The following is a 21,388-nucleotide window of genomic DNA, read 5'->3' as shown; positions in this document are numbered from 1 at the left end:
AACGTAGTTTTCTGTAAGTGATCTTTTATTCTTTACATAGAACTGTGATGATATTGACACAAGGACATCAAACTTTCCGCACCCCTCTGCATTCACAAAAATGTCCTGTAAAAAGACAAAGAAATGAATTAGACCAAATGCTATACGGTACTTAAAAATAATTGGGTAAACTGTGCAATGGTACATGACATGTCCTCTAATCAAAACATCTGGCATCCTTTATAAAGCTAACATGCAGTACTTGGTGTTTGTGTGGGGGGGGGGGGGGTTATTAATACTCTTAAATAAACTTTCTAAATTAAAGGAATATTTTAACTAAATAACATTTAAGAATACATTTATTGGGACCTATTGACTTCCACTGGCGAAAAATTTATCATACAGGTTTTGAATGACATGAGGGTGAATAAATGTTGACAATTTTGGGTGATTTTTTTAAGCATGTGACAGCTAAATGGCACATCTTACCCCACTCTTTCCCTACCAATGAAAGTGAAAGGTGATTCATGGTCCGATATGAAAACAACTTACTATAAATTAACTTGATGTTACTGCCTTCTGCTTCTTGGGCTTCAATTTGAAGAAGAGGATAATGGCACCAATGCTGGCGTATGTGGCCAACACACACTGAGGTCAAAAAAAAAGGGTCATAAGAATTTCTTTATTAAAAACAAAAGCAAGTTACCACTGAAATGCAAATCCAGCCGTTACTTGACACGATTCACTTACATTTCTCCTGCCGGTAATGGTGTATGCATTGAAGTACTTGGCAATGCCAGTAAACTGATGATGCGTCCCTGCGTCGTGTCCACCCATGATTATTGTATTTTATCTGTTAAACAATTCAAAAATATTATTCATTTATATGAGTGCATTGTAGGCAACACCATAATATATACCTGCCAAAACCAAAACTGTGGTTTCTAATGATTTCCATTATAAAATGTCATCTTGGACCAATAGTAAGTTAGTTTACCACTAATGTAGTGCGTTTTAGGCCTATTTCAGTAGTTTTTAATGGTGTTCTATTGGTTCCCATCTGCCATATAAGATCCCACCAATACTACCCCACACAATACCAGCAGAGATCCACAGAGACCACAATTCCCATTATATCCATCAAATTCATTAGAATTTCTGTGATGGTATATCAGAAGGGACGTAAGGTCACGCGAAATATTAAAACGACAAGAATGCATAGGAAGATTGCGTTTGCGTTAAAATATTGTTGTACTTTATTCGATAAGATTTAATGTTCAAGCTTGTAATTTTCATCACATGTTTGAAAATTATATAATAGCGTATAAGTAAGCCCATTCCCTAAAACAGGCGTCCTTATAGTTAAGGCGACCTCTGGCTTTATTAAGTAGCATTTATTCGTTTTGCAAACATAACGATTTGAATAGCAAACAATAAAAGTCTTAATAGAGAAAATAAATTGTTATTAAAATGCAAAACGTGACTTACCAAGCAAATTTGAGCTCTTCAAATAAACTGGTGCCCTTCAATCGAGAGGCCGGAAAGTGAGCGATTAAAGGAAATCCCGCCTTCTCTTTGCATTCGGCTTCTGAAAATTTACTCTGCGATTATTGGATTTCTTTCGCGTCAATCACATTTTTCACCAAATTATTGGTCGAAAGAGACGTCAATCTAAATTTCACGCAATTCCATTGGTTCAATATGGGTATAGTTTTAATTCCCACCCTTCAGTGTTTACATCCGGGTCGTAATGATGGCACGCTTGTGAGAGCTACATGTGAGTTTCTGCATGAGGATATTTACACTGATCTACAAACAGTTTATAACGTAAGTACTATCATGTTAGTTTGATTTAAACCGCTGTTTGAAATCAAATGTTGTCTGTTTAAAACTAAAGTAAAATAAACTTTGTGCTAAAGTTATTGTACGAATGCAGGCAACTGTTCATATCTGCATGTTTGTAAAATATTCGATAGCTTGGCATTTCAAAGAAATGTGTGTTTTTAAATATCAAAACACTAAAGTTTGTATTGCGTTTTAGTTGTTGTGGCTATTTTTATTGCTTGTTTTGTTTTATTTTAAGTAATCTTGAGGCCCCATTGAATGTCTATTCTTGAGGCCCCACCGGGCCCTGGACCCCTAGTTCAGAAATACAGATCTATGTGTTCTCTTTAAAATAAATAAAGTTAAGGAGTTTGTTTAATGACTGGAATTTAAATGTAGGTAATTGGTGCGAAATGGAGTCCATGGAGGAAGATTTCCCCCGAGGTGGCACACAGAAGCCTTCTGTGGACAAACCTGTGAAGTCCCATGAAGTGGACAATCTCTTTCAGGTATGGAGGTGATGATGGATAATCAGTGACTTTTGTTTGAGTAATGACCGTATGTGCATTTAATGAATGTAATAAAATTTCTTTCAGTCACACGAACCAGAGGTTAAAAAGAAGAGAAAGACTGCGAAACACGATGATGGGAAGGATGTAAAAAGGCAGAAAGTGGATGCAGGGGGTTTAATACTCAATACTGCCACCAGTGTGGAAATTCTTCATCTTCGGGTAGGTTAAGATGCGTATGAACGACATAAATCTAAAATCTATAGATGCACCGATATTACATATTTGCACCGATAGCCGATTATTCAGACTGATATGTGCCCATACCGATAGTTTGGTGGTTAAATTTACTTGTATTAACAAAATTCTGACTATTAAATTTTCTGAATGTTATTCATTCATATAATGACCATTAAAGGAACACGCCCACATTTTGGGAATTTAGCTTATTCACCGTATTCCCCAGAGTTAGATAAGTCCATACATACCTTTTTCATCTCCGTGCGTGCTGTAACTCTGTCTGACGCAGCCCCTGCTAGCTTAGCACAAAGACTGGAAGTGAATGGCTCCAGCTAGCATACTGCTCCCAATAAGTGACAAAATAATGCGAACATTTTCCTATTTATATGTTTTGATTTGTCTTATTACCTTGTTATTTGTCCACGGTGTGACTATACAAATCACAACTTATAAATAGGAAAATGTGTTATTTTGCGTTATTTTGTCTTTTATTGGGAGCAGTATGCTAGCCGGAGCCATTCACTTCCAGTCTTTGTGCTAAGCTAAGCTAGCAGGGGCTGCGTCAGACAGAGTTACAGCACGCACGGAGATGAGAAAGGTATGTATGGACTTATCTAACTCTGGGGGATACGGTGAATAAGCTAAATTCCCAAAATGTGGGCGTGTTCCTTTGAGATTGAACATTAAACTAGTGAAGTTTCTTTGCATTTTCTATCCACAGAGCTCAAACTCGTTTCATTTTCCTGTTCTCTTTTGATTGACAGGATATATCGGCCATGACTATCGGCCGTTTAAGCTGTTTCACACTATCGACTGTTTTAATTTGGCAGATAGTGTGAAAATAGTTTTTATCGACCGATTATTGATTGATATATCATCTCTAATAAAATCCTTTATTTTTACAATACACACACTTGCACTGTAATGTATGCAATTGTTTGTACATTTTTGATAATAATGCACTTCAAACTAGAGGTCAACCGATATGTGTTTTTCAGGACCGATGTCGATACCGATTATTAAAATAGTGCATTAAAAAAAATTACGGGTTTTTTTATAAACAAAGCGTTTTTTTTTTTTTTTTTGACCGATGTCGATAATCTGCTAAATGTTTCATATTTTTTTATTTATCCATAATCGGCCAGATTGATAATCGGTCGACCCCCCCCCCCCCACATTAAAGATGATGTTTAGTTCATATAAATAAACACAAAAACTCGTGTTAGTGTTACATTACCCTGCTCTTTTCTGCTTTTTAGAATCTAAAAGTTGGCACTCTTTTGCTGGGCTGTGTGCGGGAAGTTTTAGATTTGGAGATAGTTGTGGGTCTGCCAAGTGGCCTTGTTGGTTACCTTCCAATCCACAACATCTGTGACACCTACACCAAGATCCTTGTTGACAAACTGGACTCTGAACACAATTTGGAGGTAACATACAGTAGATATGCACAAAAAACAAGGTGGAAATATATGGGGGTAATTTTAGGCCAATATTATTGAAAATGGATAGAGTAAAAGTCATAAATAGATATTACAACTTGTAAACACAAAACGCAATCTACAAATAGATTAAAAATCCACAAACACAGTCCTTGTGATCCGCAAATGTAAAACAAGATCTACGAATCGTCTTTGTGATCCACAAATATAAAGCAGGATTTACAAAAAGAAATCAGTGACTTGTACTTGAAAACCAGAATTTGAATGAATGTAAAGTGACTTCTTTGCAGATGAATATCATTTTCTATTTGTAGATTGTGTCACATTTGTTTTCAGAATTCTGACACTATTGTTTCGCTTTGGTGACAAAATAATGCCATAATCGTTGAAAATGAAGAGACTACAATTTGTAAACACGAAACAAATCTGCAAATAGGTTCCAAATCTGCAAACAAACTCCTCATGATCCGCAAATGTAAAACGAGATCTACAAATATATAAAAATCCACGAACAGACTCTTCATGACATACAAATATAAAATGCGATTTACAAATAGATTTAAAATCCGCAAACCAACTCTTTATGATTCACAAATAGAAATCATCGACTTGTACTTGACAAACAGAATTTAAATGAATGCAAAGTGATTTGTCTGCGCATGAGGGTCATTATTTGTTTGTAGATTGTGTTGCATTTGTTTTCAGAATTTTGGCACAACTGTTTCGCTGTTTTCCATTAAAAAAATCTACAAATGCCCTCCTCACAATTTGCAAACAAACACAGTCTAACTTGTATTTTCCAACCATTGTAAAAAGACATTCTTACACATTCTGTGCAAAGTTCAGCGTGCAAGTGTTGAATCTGTGTTTGCAGATCACAGGGCATTCACGAATCCTTCTGCACAAGTCTACAGATCTTTTTGGCACTATCTTTCCGCAGAGTTTGTCACTACGATCCACGCGTGTAGTCAGCCAATCAGGGGTATTGCTTCAAAGTAATGCCACGCCCCCTCAATAAGCTCTTTTCAAAATAAAAGCTGGGCTCACTGCCATTTACCGTTGCCGGTGTTACAGCGCTGAAAGGCGGCCAGACCGCGTTATCGATATTATATTAATGATATTAAAGCATTTATGTATAGCATGGCAAATATGTAGCATTAACGTGAACTAGAACAACCCCTCTTTTAAGTTATTATCAGTGCCTGACAATTCAGCCGAGGTCATTAAATCGTTAAAAACACTGCATGAAGCGGTTTTATCATTAAAACATCAGTGTCTCTTCAACGAACATTTGCCGAATGTCAGCGAGCCAGCTGGATGGAGTGGAGCTGCTTAGGTGACGCAGCTAAAATAAAGCAAGCGGGTGCAACGATAATATTGGATGTAACTTGCTGTAATTAACAAAAACATGAGCCTTATTTGACAGCAGCACTAATTGAACTATTTGACCATATGCATTTGATATACATACCGTGACCGGAATGCACTTACAAATCGCGCTGTTATTAGAAACATTTAACTGTTTCCAGACTGAGCATGGAGACAAACAAGCGCAAGCCGTTTATAGAAGCAGCTTGTCAGCGTGTACGGAATGAAGTCAAAACGGTCTCGGTTTTTAGACCGGCAGTCTGCCTGTGCCATTCCACCCTAATCCGGACTGCAAATTACATGTTAATATTATATCCACCATTTACAATCCTTCCTTTAAGGTCTGTTCTGCTTTTAACAGCTCAAAGCTATTACTCTCTGTAGCTTTCGAGTCCGTTGTAGGCTACAGGTAAATTTTGCAGTTGTTTTAGTTAACTTTGCAGAGCATTTTATTGTCGGAAATGGTCCTGGGCTGGGTTTTCCTATAACGATTGAACTTAGCACTCAAGAGTGCTTTCTACAAGGTAAAACGATCGCTCGCAGCTGGGTTTTAAGTGCTACTAACGAGTCGCTATCCCTTTGTCAAGTGCTGAAATGTCACTTACTGAATGACTCGTAATTGTAGCAGAAGCTTGTTTAGGCTAATGATCTTCAGCCGATGTGCACTAATATTTTTTAAAATATTATTAATTATTGTTCAATGACTTATTAAATGTTTTAATAATTTGTGCATCATGAAATATTCTTTTTTCATATTTAGTTAGGACTCGTCCCACTGCGCAATGCCTTCTGCATTTTATAATATAGTTTAGATTTTTCTTTTTATTTGTTGTTTATTATCTATGTTTATTTATTATTAAGGATTATTGCATTGTACCGTAAATATTTATTTGGTTTCTTTAATCAGATGCCATACCCTTCAAAAAAATATTTTTTTACTGTAGCCTAGATGAATTATAGCAGCAATTGGTAGGAACCATTTATCAATTTGCTAGTACCAACTTTTACCAAAATTGTACCAAATACGTTTTCCTTCTTAATTAATTTATGTTTAGTAATTTAAATTTAATTTCTCGTTTGAATTTTAAATATATTATATTAAAGTAATTTAAACAAATAAACAAAGAAAAAAAAACCAATAAATAAATATAGCCTACATTTAAAACATTACATTATCGTTATTGCAGGAGTGCAATTTGCTGGTTGTCCTGCAGGTGACCTTGTAACACTGCTGTCTTACGATGCACTTATAAATTAACGATTACTCCAGAGCACTCGTAGATCTACGATGATTTTCGAGTGCTACTTAAGCTACAAAGCTTTTGGGAAACGGCCCATAATTCTAAGATGAATTTTAAGATTGTTTTTACGATCTACTTAGCGATGCTTTTGGGAAACCCAGCCCTGCTCGTTTGGAATTTGCCTGGCGCACAGCTCTAGTCAGAAAGATTAAAAGGCGGGCTTTGTTTTTAAAAAATGTAATGCATTTCTTGATACTACAATAATGAACAAGTCACCCATTTATCAAGTATCGATTCATTATTTTCACTTAATCCTTTTTGCTTTTTTCAAAAAGTAGAATAGGCACGCATATTCTGCATTTAGCCAAAATTATGACTGTGGCATGAAGAAACTTTCCTATTTTAGTGAAAAATAAATAAGTTCTTTTGCTATTATTACGTAGCATATATTGATGATTTTTAATAACAAATATGACCGTTTTAAACAAACTAAGTACACTGATAAAAATAATATGAAAAAAATTATACGCTGGATTTACTAAAAAAAAAAAATACAGTGCATCATTTTTACATACACTTTTTAAAAGTAAGTTTTACATTGAATTTAAGCCTTTGCAATTTAAGCAATTGCAATGTTTAAGTAAGTTTTACATGGAGAAGCAATTAGGCCTACTAAAAATTCCATGTAAAATTTACTTTAAAAAGTGGATGCAAAAATGATGCACTATATTTTTAAGTTAATACAGCCTATTATTTTTTTTATAATTATTTAATTTCCTTCTCACAAATTTTACATGATAAAATTTAGGAATTAACTAAATAATGTGTTAATCTAGAATTACTCACATTTTTGCATTATTTTCTACTCAAAAATAGTTTTTCTTTTAACCTATTTTTTATATAATTGACTAATTTTATTTAGTTAAATTTACTAAGCCACAAAACATTTTTTACAGTGTAAAATAAGAAAAACGAAGTAGATAAAACCGCATACCCAGCTAGACACTCAAATCGAGCTAGGCACTCAAATCGAGTCAAAACAGTCTTGGCTTTTAGACCCGCAGTCTGCAATCCACCCTCACCCGGACTGCAGGTGACATGTTAAAATTATTCCACCCGTTACATCAAATTATTCCCCCCCTCCCCTTCATTGTCCCCCAACCCTACCACCAGTGAATAAATAAATACATTAAATAAAAACAAGCACTTTAAACAAAAAGCACACAGAATTCTTTTTTTGGTTTTTAACTGAATTCTAAACACTAAAGTTAATTCCTTAAAGTTAATTAAGGGTTAATCCCTAGTCCTCCCCTCGCGAGTTGTTTTTTGTTCAGGGCCTAAATGTGCATTGAAATATAGTTGATGTATTTCATAAAATTAATAAAAGATATACAATTATAAATTATTGTTGAATTATCCCTTTTTCCAAGTATGTCATTATGCACAATGTATCAAACTTTGAAAATGAAACAAAAACAATAACTTAAAAGTCCTTTTAAAAGCAGTAGTTATTAATGACATAACTGTATATACTGTACATTGTATATTTTGCACGTTTCTCATCCTCTTTTTAATCCTGCTTGACTGAAGGCTTCCGTTAGAACGTTTCTCGTTTGTCGTAAGGTTTTTGTACATTAAAGCTGTTGAGTTTCTCCCGCGGACTTTTCCCCCTCGCGCTCGGGCACGCTGTCTGCACGCTGTATATGAACTTGAACGCACCGCCTAAAGTCGAGGGCAGGGCGAACACTTCTAGTTCTAAACAGGTTAACTGAAAGCACAATGACATTAAATGAGCTGACGCCTATTTCGTTTTTTTTTTTTTTTCGCAGACGCGCACAGCTCCAGTCAGGACATATTAGCCAGTTTTGTATATCAGTAGGTTCCAAACTATTGCAACCCCATACGTATTTACAAGACCTACATTTTTTTATAGAAATATAGGGAAAAACACATTTGTTCCCTTTTAGTAGTTTTTTAACAAGTTTACTTAAATAATATTAAAATATAGGGTTGCACAATTATGGCAAAATCATAATTGTTTAGGCTACTGTATTTGCACTGAATTGGAAATGATATATTAGAAAAATACAATGAATTTTCAAGGCTGCAGAGAACATTATAGCAGATATGGCTACTGAGGATTTAATTATATTATTTTAATAGTCAGCGAGTCCCACTCCGGCCCTCATTTTGAGTGTCTAGCTGGGTGCACATTTTTACCGACTTTCTTTTTCTTATTTTGGTAAAAAATTAACAAGTTCTATTATTATGTAGCATACATTGATTTTTTTTATAACAAATATGACTGACTTATTCATTGGCAAATGCAGAACAATGAGGAGAAAGCAAAGGTAGGCTACACGCCTTTCTCCCTTATATGATTAAAGGCTTAACTGTCATTTTTAAAACGAAAGCACATGCTTGTCAAATTTATGCTGGGCTGGATAAATGCAGAATCAACAATATCTTAATTTTTTTTCGATTTATTTGTTCGTATTCATTGACACTTTTTTTTCTTGTGCCAATAGCACGATTTTCTTTTTCCTGTCACTCAGCACGAATTTCTATAGCCTATATTGTTTTCCATGAACACAAATACATATATCAAATACTGCCTGACGAAATTTTTTGACCGAGCCAGCATAAATTTGACAAGCATAAACAGTCCGCTTTCGGTTTAAATTTGTTTTTAAATTAAATACATTTTAAAATTACATTTAGCTTATGTTCCCCATGATTAATCTTCTCATCGCAAGGTAGAGGCGTGTCGCCTATGTTCTACATGTTCCTTGTTGTTCTGCATTTGCCAATAAATAAATAAATAAATAGGCTACTTAGTTTGTTTAAAACTGTCATATTTGCTAGATAATAATAGCAAAATAACTTATTTATTTATCACTAAAGGAAGGTTCCTTCAACGCCACAGTCATAATTTTGATTAAATTCAGAATATGCCTGCCTATTCTACTTTTTGTAAAATGCAAAAGGGATTAAGTGAAAATAATTAATCAATACTTGATAAATGGATAGCCTAATCAGTCCTGACTAGAGCTGTGTGCCAGTCACATTCCAAACGAACAGGGCTGGGTTTCCCGATAACGATTAAACTTAGCACTTAAGAGCGCTTTCTACGAGCTACTTAACGAACATTCGTTGTTCATTTACGTGCGTTTCCCAAAGATACACGTATAACGATCGCTCGCAACTGGGTAATGCAATAATCCTTAATAATAAATAAACATAGATAATAAACAACAAATAAAAAGAAAAATCTAAACTATATTATAAAATGCAGAAGGCATTGCGCAGTGGGACGAGTCCTAACTAAATATGAAAAAAGAATATTTCATGATGCACAAATTATTAAAACATTTAATAAGTCATTGAACAATAATTAATAATATTTTAAAAAATATTAGTGCACATCGGCTGAAGATCATTAGCCTAAACAAGCTTCTGCTACAATTACGAGTCATTCAGTAAGTGACATTTCAGCACTTGACAAAGGGATAGCGACTCGTTAGTAGCACTTAAAACCCAGCTGCGAGCGATCGTTTTACCTTGTAGAAAGCACTCTTGAGTGCTAAGTTCAATCGTTATAGGAAAACCCAGCCCAGGACCATTTCCGACAATAAAATGCTCTGCAAAGTTAACTAAAACAACTGCAAAATTTACCTGTAGCCTACAACGGACTCGAAAGCTACAGAGAGTAATAGCTTTGAGCTGTTAAAAGCAGAACAGACCTTAAAGGAAGGATTGTAAATGGTGGATATAATATTAACATGTAATTTGCAGTCCGGATTAGGGTGGAATGGCACAGGCAGACTGCCGGTCTAAAAACCGAGACCGTTTTGACTTCATTCCGTACACGCTGACAGGCAGCTGCTTCTATAAACGGCTTGTTTGTCTCCATGCTCAGTCTGGAAACAGTTAAATGTTTCTAATAACAGCGCGATTTGTAAGTGCATTCCGGTCACGGTATGTATATCAAATGCATATCGTCAAATAGTTCAATTAGTGCTGCTGTCAAATAAGGCTCATGTTTTTGTTAATTACGGCAAGTTACATCCAATATTATCGTTGCACCCGCTTGCTTTATTTTAGCTGCGTCACCTTAGCAGCTCCACTCCATCCAGCTGGCTCGCTGACATTCGGCAAATGTTCGTTGAAGAGACACTGATGTTTTAATGATAAAACCGCTTCATGCAGTGTTTTTAACGATTTAATGACCTCGGCTGAATTGTCAGGCACTGATAATAACTTAAACGAGGGGTTGTTCTAGTTCACGTTAATGCTACATATTTGCCATGCTATACATAAATGCTTTAATATCATTAATATAATATCGATAACGCGGTCTGGCCGCCTTTCAGCGCTGTAACACCGGCAACGGTAAATGGCAGTGAGCCCAGCTTTTATTTTGAAAAGAGCTTATTGAGGGGGCGTGGCATTACTTAGAAGCAATACCCCTGATTGGCTGACTACACGCGTGGATCGTAGTGACAAACTCTGCGGAAAGATAGTGCCAAAAAGATCTGTAGACTTGTGCAGAAGGATTCGTGAATGCCCTGTGATCTGCAAACACAGATTCAACACTTGCATGCTGAACTTTGCACAGAATGTGTAAGAATGTCTTTTTACAATGGTTGGAAAATACAAGTTAGACTGTGTTTGTTTGCAAATTGTGAGGAGGGCATTTGTAGATTTTTTTAATGGAAAACAGCGAAACAGTTGTGCCAAAATTCTGAAAACAAATGCAACACAATCTACAAACAAATAATGACCCTCATGCGCAGACAAATCACTTTGCATTCATTTAAATTCTGTTTGTCAAGTACAAGTCGATGATTTCTATTTGTGAATCATAAAGAGTTGGTTTGCGGATTTTAAATCTATTTGTAAATCGCATTTTATATTTGTATGTCATGAAGAGTCTGTTCGTGGATTTTTATATATTTGTAGATCTCGTTTTACATTTGCGGATCATGAGGAGTTTGTTTGCAGATTTGGAACCTATTTGCAGATTTGTTTCGTGTTTACAAATTGTAGTCTCTTCATTTTCAACGATTATGGCATTATTTTGTCACCAAAGCGAAACAATAGTGTCAGAATTCTGAAAACAAATGTGACACAATCTACAAATAGAAAATGATATTCATCTGCAAAGAAGTCACTTTACATTCATTCAAATTCTGGTTTTCAAGTACAAGTCACTGATTTCTTTTTGTAAATCATGCTTTATATTTGTGGATCACAAAGACGATTCGTAGATCTTGTTTTACATTTGCGGATCACAAGGACTGTGTTTGTGGATTTTTAATCTATTTGTAGATTGCGTTTTGTGTTTACAAGTTGTAATATCTATTTGTGACTTTTACTCTGTCCATTTTCAATAATATTGGCATCATATTACCCCCATAGAAATATGCAACATGTCATATTAAACAACACTACAATATAATTTTGTGTTTTTCTCATTCGTAGGAAGTTGTCGCCCTCTCTGAACTTGTTGCTCCTGGAACTCTGGTCAGATGTGTTGTATCTTCTTTAGAGTCCCCTGTAGATGGCCATCTTAGTCTTAAACTGTCAATCAACCCAAAAGAGATTAACAAGGGTTTGAGTGCGGGCGCTTTAAAACCTGGAATGGTGAGATCACATGCTTGGGATGGGTGTTTAAAAAAATGTGTGCAGTTATTAACAGGATTGGATGATATCATGAATAAAACTGCAATAGTTCAGAGCATTCATAAATATTGTGCATTTCATAACACAATCATTATTTTTACATTTATAAGTTTTGTCAAATCAAACCCTTTTAATATTTTAGACGCTGAGCGGTTGTGTGGAAAGCGTGGAAGATCACGGATTCCTGGTTGACATCGGGGTCAGTGGCACTAAAGCATTCCTGCCCAAAAAGAGCACGTCCTCGAAACAAGGTGAGAAATCCAGAATCGAAAATCGCATTGGCTAGCTCTCGTGAGTTTATGATGTTGAGTGTTTGTTCATCTCAGATCTCAAGGTGGGCCAGTACGTGTTGAGCCTGCTTGAGGAAGTGAAGAACGAAGGGCGAGTGGTGCGCCTGTCTCTGGATCCAAAGGCTCTCGGTAAGGCTATTGCTGGGACTCAGCATGGATGGACGCTGGACAGTCTCCTGCCTGGCCTGCTTATTCGAGTGCGCATAAAGAAGGTACGAAAAATCCCTCATCTCAATTTAAAGTGCATTTGCACATTTTATGAGACACTTAAATGCAGCTCTGATGTCCTCTCATGGTAGGTGACTCCTCATGGGCTTCTTGTGGAGTATTTGTCATCTTTCAGCGGAGTCGTTGATTTTTTGCATATTGATCAAGGCAAAGCAGCTAGCTACAAAGTGGGAGATGAGGTAAGAGATTTTAACCATGCATTGCAACACGGTTTTCCCTATTTCCCTCTTGTACTTTTTGAGCACATGGCTTTGGCCTGCAGTTTTATCTATGAAGTCTAATCTTCTCCGTTGCCCATTCCCAGGTCCTGGCAAGGGTTTTGTACATTGAGCCTTCCAATCGGCTCATCAGCCTTTCCCTGCGCAGCCATCTGCTGCCACCAGGGGGCATCGCACTGGATAACTTCAGCAGTGAGCGATTGGGTGAGGTTGTCGAGGGCTGTAAGATGACTGCCGTACACCATCACTCTGGGGCCCTGATGGAGATGCCCGACAATACAGTGGCCTTTGCGCACGTAAGCATACAATGCAAACATTGCTTTTGTTCAGTGTTTCATACAAATTGGTGAACACTTGAAAATTTGTTAAGATTTTTATGCGTGATTTTATCTCAAAGTGACATCAAAGTATCCATAATTGTGTTTCCTTGGAATCTAACCCATAAACCAATGACATTGGCATATGTAGTGACACCAACTAATACTAATGTGCTATTATTGTGACACTTTTCTTCAAAATTTCAATCTAGAAAAACCAAATGAAGGAGCCTAAAGAAGAATTCAACCCAAATCGTTTGCTGGCTAAGCCCAAACATACTCTGAGAATCACAGATTACAGCCCAATGGAACAAATGCACATGGTTTCACTACGCAAGTGAGGGTTTACATTTGACAAGTTATATGTTTAATATAACACAGAATTGTGGCCATCTAGCTGCTGCGTTCATTTTTTTTTTTTTTAAATAATAAATTTGTATTGTTTTGTAGGAGCACCATTGAAGTAACATTCTTCAGATACCAAGACATCAAAGTGGGGCAAATTGTTGAGGTGAGCAACAACACAAAACTTTAATGTAACAAAATACGATTTTTAAAACTTAATGTGTGACATGTTTGTGTGTTTCAGGGCACAGTTATTAGTTTGCAGAAATACGGCATGTTTGTGAGGATTACGGACCACATCAAGGGAATGATACCCTCGATTCACTTTGCCGACGTCACCCTAAAAAACCCAGAGAAAAAGTTTCACGAGGGCATGAAAGTCAAGTGCAGGGTTAGGCCTGTTTTTAGTCTTTATTATATAAAATGTGTAATGAATTAAGGTTCTCTGTCTATTTTAGGCTATTTGCTTTTGCTCTCTTAAAGCGACACTCCACTTTTTTTTTGAAAATATGCAAATTTTCCAGCTCACCTAGAGTTAAACATTTGATTTTCACCGTTTTGGAATCCATTCAGCTGATCTCCGTGTCTGAAGCATAGCTTAGCATAATTCATTGAATCTGATTAGACCATTAGCATCGCGCCAAAAAAAAAAAGAAATAAATAGTTTCGATATTTTTCCTATTTAAAACTTGACTCTTCCGTAGGTACATTGTGTACGAAGATTGACGAAAAATTGAAAGTTGCGATTTTCTATGCTAAAAGTGGTAGCGCCAGAGCCGGAGATCAGCTGAATGGATTCCAAAGCAGTAAAAATCAAATGTTTAACTCTAGGGGAGCTGGAAAATAAGTATATTTTCCAGAAAAGTGGAGTGCCCCTTTAAAAATAAATTTTTTGTGTCTTTTTTGTGTAATGATAATTATACTGGATAATAACTAATTGAATATAATTTATGTTTAGGTCTTAACTGTGGATGCAACTACTAAGCGACTGCACCTAACAAACAAAAAGGCCCTGGTGGAGTCCACGTTGCCCATCTTTAAAGCCTACTCTGACGCAAGGGTGGGCCGCGTCTCTCACGGCTGCATTGTGTGCGTGAAAAAGTTCGGCTGCATTGTGCGTTTTTACGGAGAAGTGAAGGGCTTGGTTCCTTTGAGGGAAATGTCCACAGAGCTTGTGGCTGATCCAGAAGAGCTTTTCTTTGTCGGTCAGGTCAGTGAGAAGATGCACAGTGGTTCTGATTTGCTAAACACATGCTAGTATATTAAAGGGCACTTTTTTGTCTGATTCAAAATTTTACATTTCCATTTGGTGTGTAAGTGTGTATTAGTATGTTAATAATATGCAAAACCCCAAAGGAAACAATGACGCGAGTTATCGTCTCCAACGTAAATCTCTTTTCATGGACTACAACAAACACACGGATTGTAGGCAACAGTTTACTTCCTGGGATTGTTGATGTAGACAAGACCGACATTATCATAATTCCCACTTCGGACTCACGGCCTGTAAGTGAACTCCAGTTAGCATTGCTTTGTGAGTGAATCTTTCAAACATGGTAAGAAGCGGCACATTTCCGGCTGACGTCAGAGGTATTCAGGCCAATCACAATGTACAGATTAGCTGGCCAATCAGGGACACAGAGCTTTTCAAATCAACGAGTTTTGTACAAAATCAATGCGTTTAAGGAAAGCAGTATATCTTGAGATTTCACACACCGATCAATCTGTGCAGCGCAACATGCGGAAGTAGTATTGTAGTGTCTGGCACACCACTGTTGTTTTTATATAAAGGCTTTCTGTTTCTAAAGTTATAAAACTTTATTTCATTTCATCATCCATTAACATGATTTGTGAGTCCCGTCGGACTGATTTCCAATCAGCAGTGGAGGTAAAAGACTACAACTCCCATCATTTCACGCTCCATTATAGTGTATGGCGACCTCTAGTGACGAAAATGACACATTGTGCCTTTAAATTTTTTCCTCTCTCACACATTTTTGTCATTCGGCTGAATATGTTTAGTTCACAGTAACTAATGCTATTGATGTTTTTCTTGCAGGTCGTCCAAGCCAAAGTTTTAAATTGTGATGTAGCAAACGAGAAACTGCTCTTATCCTTCAAGGCCGTAACTGAGGGCGATGTAAAGGAGGCACAGACGGCACAGTTTGATTTTGAAGTTGGAAAGGTAATTTTTTATTGCAAATTCTTTAAATGATTCCATTCTTTTAGTTTTTGCAACTTCATTGTTGTTTTCCCTTTAGACGGTTGATGTAAGAGTGCGCCACAAAGTCCTGGATGGCCTCGAGGTCTCCATTCTACCCGAAGGGACGCCGGCTTTTCTACCCACGGTGCATCTCTCTGATCACGTGACCAACTGCATGAATTTGTGGGAAGCGCTGGAGGAGGGGGACGACATCTCCAATGCAGTGTGCCTCAACAAGTCAAAAAAGGGCGTTGTATCCTCCCAGAACCTGTGTTAAGGAGTTACTTGTTTGTGTTTTTTGTATTTTCCTTGATGGGCTTCAGATCTCTAACAACAAACGTTCAGTTCTCCTTAACCTATAAAATTATTCAGACCCTTACCAAGAAACCTTCAATAAAGGCCTGTCTCGAGGATGGAGGCCTTCCTAAAGTGTTCTCAGAGCTGCATGTGGGGATGCAGATGGTGGGTTGGGTGAAGAACGTCATGACTTACGGAGTCTTCATCAGCTTTCCTCACGGTCTCTTCGGCCTCGCCCCCAAAGCTGTACGTCGATTTTATGTGTTGCTTGATCGATCGTAAATCAACGCAAAGCTTTTTGAAAGCATTCTGCACGGTGCCGTTGTAAAATTGATGTTTTTTATCTCACAGGCTATGGGTGAGCATTTTATCAAGGACACCTCTGAAATCTACGCCATTGGGCAGACGGTGGTCGCTAAGGTGACAAATCTGGATGAGGAGAAGAAAAGGTTTCTGGTCAGTCTTAAAGTGTCAGAATTAATCCCTGAAGATGACGCCCAAGACAGGCTGATCCAGGGCCAGAAGGAAAGGAGGGCCATAGCTGAGATGGTGACAGGCAGAGGTTTGACATTCACACTTTTGTAGGGAATTGCATATGGATGATCCCATTAAAATGAAACGCACTCAATAAATGTATTGCCCATTATAAGATGTGTGTCTCTTCAAGGTGAATCTGACCTCCTTCAGCAGCTTGCATCTGTGTCAGTCGGAGATAAAATAAAGATGGTTGTGGAAGATACCAGAGAGGACGGCTCGGTCACACTGACCTCAGATCAGCTCAGTGAGGCCACCGTATTGGCACCAAAATATCACACGACAGGTGAGGATCCTGAACTGAATTAACAGTATAAAGGTCATGGGTTTGATTCTAAGGAAACACACGTACTGCTAAAAATGTAAACCTTGAATGCCCTTAAGGTGCTTTCGATAAAATTATCCGCATAATTATCCGCTTAAATCTGAAGTAAGTGTAGAAAGTTGGTGAACCACCATCTTTTTAAAATCTGTTCACATTTGTGTTTGTGTTTTTAGGAGTGAATGTGACTCCAGGTTTCAAGCTGACAGCTGTTGTGCTTCACATCAACCCTTTAAAATCTCAGGTCATTGTGTCGCTGTTGCCAAAGTTGACCGCAAAGAGAAAAACTGTAAGTACAACTCAGCTTTTAATATATAAAAAGTACATATGTGAAGTTTTAGCTCAAAATATCATATGGATAATTTATTATAGCGTGTTAAAATTAGAGCTGGCAAAAGATTAATCATGATTAATCGCATACAAAATAAAAGTTTGTGTTTGCATAATATATTTGTGTGTTGTGTGTAATTATTATGTATATATGAATACACACACGTATACATCGCCGCTTGAACGAATAAAAAATTCATGTATATATTTTTTATATATAATATCAATTATATCAAAATCTAAATAAATATATATATACTAGCCCTGGGCATAGATTAATCTAGATTTATCTCATACAAAATAAAAGTAATTTTTTGCATAACATATGAGTTTGTGGTGTGTGTAACTATTATGTATATATAAATACACACACATTCATGTATGTATTTAAGAAACGTTTACATGTGTGTGTATATATTAAAATTATATTTTTATATATTCTATATTATATGTCAATAAAAAACTATATAAATAAAAAAATTCTTAAATGTGTGTATATATATGTATGTGCGTGTGTTTAAATATACATAATATTTACACACATCATAAACTCATATATTATGCAAATAATAATTACTTTTATTTTGTATGAGATTAATCTAGATTTATCTATGCCAAGCCCTAATATATACATGTAAATGTTTCTAAAATACATGCATCCATATGTGTTTATTTATATATACGAAATAATTACACACAGTGCACACACATATATTATGCAAACACAAACTTTTATTATGTATGGAATTAATCGTGATTAATTCTTTTGACACCCCTAGTTAAAATTGCCACTTTGTAGGTATAAGCAAAAATGTGCTGTTTTTGGGTGTGTCCTTTTAAATGCAAATGAGTTGATATCTGCACTTAATGGCAGTGCCGTTGTTGGATAGTGCAGATTAAGGGGTGGTATTATCCCTTTCTGACATCACAAGGGGAACCAAATTTCAATTACCTATTTTTTCACATGCTTGCAGAAAATGGTTTACCAAAACTAAGTTTCTAGGTTAATAGAAGCACTGAGGACCCAATTATAGCACTTTTCAGATTTTCGTGATGTGTCCCCTTTAATATTTTTTTTTCTAAACGTGTTTTGATTTTGTTGTCTTTGTTCAGCTGCGTCAAGGTTCAGAGCTGGCTGCCACAATCCAGTACATTGACGAAGACTTCGCCGTCATCTCATTGGATGATACCGGTCACCTGACCGTCATCCCCACCAAGACTCACTTAAACGACTTCATCAACTTGGAATCAAAGAAGTACTCAGTCGGTTTCGGTCTAAATGTGACCGTGGAGGACCCGGGCTGTGAGGAGTTGGGAGGGCTTCCTCTCGTAGTGTGCAAAGGCCAGGACGAGCACGCCAAATCAAAGGGCAAAGGCTCAGCACAAGCCCACAGTCTTGGGGCGGTGGTGACTGCTAAAGTCACAAAGGTGAAACCCCTGGCTGTACTCGTGACGTTGCCGACAGGGATCACAGGAAGCATCCACGTGTCCGAGATAGAGGAGTCGCCTTCGGTCGGCAGCTTTCCCACATCATCCCTGAGGGTCGGGACGGAGGTCCAAGCCAGGGTGATTGGAGGACACGCAGTTCGCGGTCACAGGTATAATGCTACGTTGTCATTTGCAACATTTATGACTTTAATGTTGTCGTGAAAAAAGTAAGAAAAATATGAATGCATGATTTAGTGATGTAACTCCGTTTGAGGTGTGTAGTCTTCAAAACACTAATTTTAAATAGTTATATAAACATGTTTGCTTTCTCAACAGGTTTCTGCCGGTGACTCATTCCAGTTTTAAGTCCGCCCTCCCTGAACTTACACTTTTGCCAAGGTACATGTTTGTTCATACAACCTCTCTCTTTACATAAAAGGAATATGCTTGGTATTGCCCACATATTCATGTTGATAAAGAAACAATAAGGGAATGAGTTTGGGTTTAAAGTTACTCCTCGAGAGGTGGAAAGTAAATTGAAATATTTTGGAGAAATGTCCTCAAACTTGCCATCTTTTTCAGTAAACTAAAAAACACTGGCACACAGACCGCGGACAAAGTGAAAAACTACAAACCAGGCGATGAGATCATATGCTTTCCTTCAAAGGTAACTGATATAATCATAAAAGGCGAAATAATAATCGTTCTGCAAAAGCGGTTTAACTAACTGGTGCTTTGTTTTTTTTAGTACAACACACAATTGAAATGCTTGGAAGTTCAAGTCAAACCCAACATTCTGGGGACAGTTGAGCTGTTGGCTATGATTAGCAAACCTGGGGTGAGTCTTCTGCTAATCCTGCATGTACTCTGTATGTGCTTGTCGTGGAATTTTAGCCGCATCAAATAATACTCACTAAGAGTCAAAGTCAAGGATCACACAGACACACTGTCGACAGAATTTTCTTTGTCTGAATTTTATATATTCTGCAGAATAGGGTCTCACCCCCGTGGTGCTAGAAGTTTTAAAACCTAAGAGCCCCATTTACAAGGTTGAGCACATATTTATAGTAAGATACTGAAAAACACAGTCATCCCATCTCCGCCCATGATCCAAAGATTTCATCATAGTTCCAGCGTCACTTAGAAAATAAACCTTCAATTTATCAATGACTAAGAAACATATCAGTTGAAGCACATCTTGTCAAATAGAAGAAATTATTTTGTTCTCAGTGAAGCTCTACCGTTTACTGAGTTTTTCCACTTGTTCATCATTTGTTACTTATGTCATTCACTAGCCCCCCTTTATCTTATCTGGTAGGACTTTGCATAATGTTCTAGTCTTTGGACATTTTACTACTGAACAGATGGAAAGAACAGAAATCTTTCACTAGAACAGAAGAACAGGATTTTCCATTTAACAATTATAAGTTCATAAACTATAATTAAAAATAAAATAAAAAAATCTTCCACTACACTCCTCCCTTTTTATGATTTATTCATAACTTCATGACTCTCATCGTTGCATAGGGTCTTTTGAATTGTACTGAAGGTGTTGAGCACAGTTAGAGTTGGGGTCGTGCGCCCTTGATGATTCCTTTGGATTTGTGGTGAAGAAGTTGAGCACAGTTATAGTTGGGGTCGTGTGCCCTTGATGATTAATTCCCTCTGAAGATTCGGGTATGGTAGCACCACACCATGCAGTCGGTTAGTCATCCTCCCTTTGGATCACCCCTTGAATTCCAGCACCAACCCTTCGGCAATGGGCAGCGTGCACCCATGTGGCACGCTCTGCGATCTTTACGGCGGTATGAGTTGTCAGCAGAACCTGATAGGGCCCATCCTACCATCAGGCTTTCCAGGATTTCCTCCTGAGGTTCTTTACCACCACGTAATCCCCTGGTTTGATGTTGTGTAATGGTTCTTCTACTGGACGGGGTAGGGCTGCTTTAACCTGCTTTGGAGATATTTTGAAATACAGAGGACATAGAAATACAATACTGCAACATGTCATTTTCATTTTGAAGAGTATCGCCTGTCACCGTGGTCCCCATGTGTCAACCTAGGAAAATGGGAATAAAATGTTTAGGTAAGCAAGGTTTTTGATTTGGACCCATCCAAATCCCTTCAGGAGTTTTGGTTGCTCCACACGATTTCCATAGAGCTATTTCTGTTGGAAGAGAAAATGTTTGCATGCTTATTAATGACTCCTGTGGTGTTTCAGCTTCCTTTTCCTGGGAAATCTGTGTAAGAGAAAAGTCTATGTTAGTAGAAATGAGAGATGCTTCTTTTGCAGCCGCGTCCTTGCGTGCATTGCCTCTGGATACCACGTCCTGTTCCTTGGTGTGTGCTGATAACTGCTCTGAGAACTGTATGCTATCTGCCAATGGTTCCCAATCAACAGCCTCGCTGCAGGCCTTTGCAAATTCACCTGCATTTCTAACGGCTGACTAGTATTTTTTGCAATGGAGATGTGGGGTACTGAATTGTCAAAATCAAAAATTTGTTCCTGCTTTCCTGTCAACTGAACGAGTGCCACACACCATGAGTCATTCCAGCATATATGGGTTAAAGTCAAAACCCTCTGTCTTTAC

At 37.3% G+C, this 21,388-nt stretch overlaps 2 protein-coding genes across 2 annotated transcripts in view; one reads left to right on the top strand and one right to left on the bottom strand.

Moving 5' to 3' along the window:
* Positions 1-4: 4 nt before the first annotated feature.
* On the bottom strand, positions 5-1,574 carry atp5md (ATP synthase membrane subunit k). Its single transcript, XM_065295387.2, has 4 exons — positions 1,468-1,574; positions 730-832; positions 532-627; positions 5-105 (listed from the first exon to the last, which is right to left on the bottom strand). Exons 2-3 carry the CDS (start codon positions 814-816, stop codon positions 538-540), a joined length of 177 nt encoding a protein of 58 aa, XP_065151459.1. The 5' UTR covers positions 817-832; positions 1,468-1,574; the 3' UTR covers positions 5-105; positions 532-537.
* Positions 1,575-1,719: 145 nt separating this feature from the next.
* The window catches only part of pdcd11 (programmed cell death 11), a 32,694-nt gene continuing 13,025 nt past the window's right edge, over positions 1,720-21,388 (top strand). The window contains exons 1-23 of the mRNA XM_065295382.2: positions 1,720-1,806; positions 2,203-2,312; positions 2,400-2,534; positions 3,812-3,979; positions 12,085-12,246; positions 12,428-12,536; positions 12,612-12,787; positions 12,875-12,982; positions 13,108-13,317; positions 13,551-13,675; positions 13,789-13,849; positions 13,928-14,074; positions 14,642-14,893; positions 15,743-15,868; positions 15,945-16,139; positions 16,259-16,429; positions 16,535-16,745; positions 16,851-17,003; positions 17,216-17,328; positions 18,483-18,967; positions 19,134-19,196; positions 19,380-19,464; positions 19,546-19,635. Of these exons, the coding sequence (XP_065151454.2) occupies positions 2,217-2,312; positions 2,400-2,534; positions 3,812-3,979; positions 12,085-12,246; positions 12,428-12,536; positions 12,612-12,787; positions 12,875-12,982; positions 13,108-13,317; positions 13,551-13,675; positions 13,789-13,849; positions 13,928-14,074; positions 14,642-14,893; positions 15,743-15,868; positions 15,945-16,139; positions 16,259-16,429; positions 16,535-16,745; positions 16,851-17,003; positions 17,216-17,328; positions 18,483-18,967; positions 19,134-19,196; positions 19,380-19,464; positions 19,546-19,635 (3,441 nt within the window). The 5' untranslated portion in view covers positions 1,720-1,806; positions 2,203-2,216. The remainder of the gene's footprint in view (positions 1,807-2,202; positions 2,313-2,399; positions 2,535-3,811; positions 3,980-12,084; positions 12,247-12,427; positions 12,537-12,611; positions 12,788-12,874; positions 12,983-13,107; positions 13,318-13,550; positions 13,676-13,788; positions 13,850-13,927; positions 14,075-14,641; positions 14,894-15,742; positions 15,869-15,944; positions 16,140-16,258; positions 16,430-16,534; positions 16,746-16,850; positions 17,004-17,215; positions 17,329-18,482; positions 18,968-19,133; positions 19,197-19,379; positions 19,465-19,545; positions 19,636-21,388) is intronic.

This window comes from Paramisgurnus dabryanus, chromosome 4 (assembly GCF_030506205.2).
Source record: "Paramisgurnus dabryanus chromosome 4, PD_genome_1.1, whole genome shotgun sequence".
NCBI classification, from domain to species: Eukaryota; Metazoa; Chordata; class Actinopteri; order Cypriniformes; family Cobitidae; genus Paramisgurnus; species Paramisgurnus dabryanus.
Note: the sequence above shows the minus strand (reverse complement) of the source record. Positions and strands in the feature narration are given on the sequence as shown.

What these genes read in the sequence shown, in the direction of transcription:
- atp5md (XM_065295387.2), bottom strand. Translation starts at nt 816, where the DNA reads ATGGGTGGACACGACGCAGGGACGCATCATCAGTTTACTGGCATTGCC. An exon ending in CCATTACCGGCAGGAGAAAT is followed by an intron (nt 628 to 729) that starts GTAAGTGAATCG and finishes TTTTGACCTCAG; the next exon opens with TGTGTGTTGGCCACATACGC.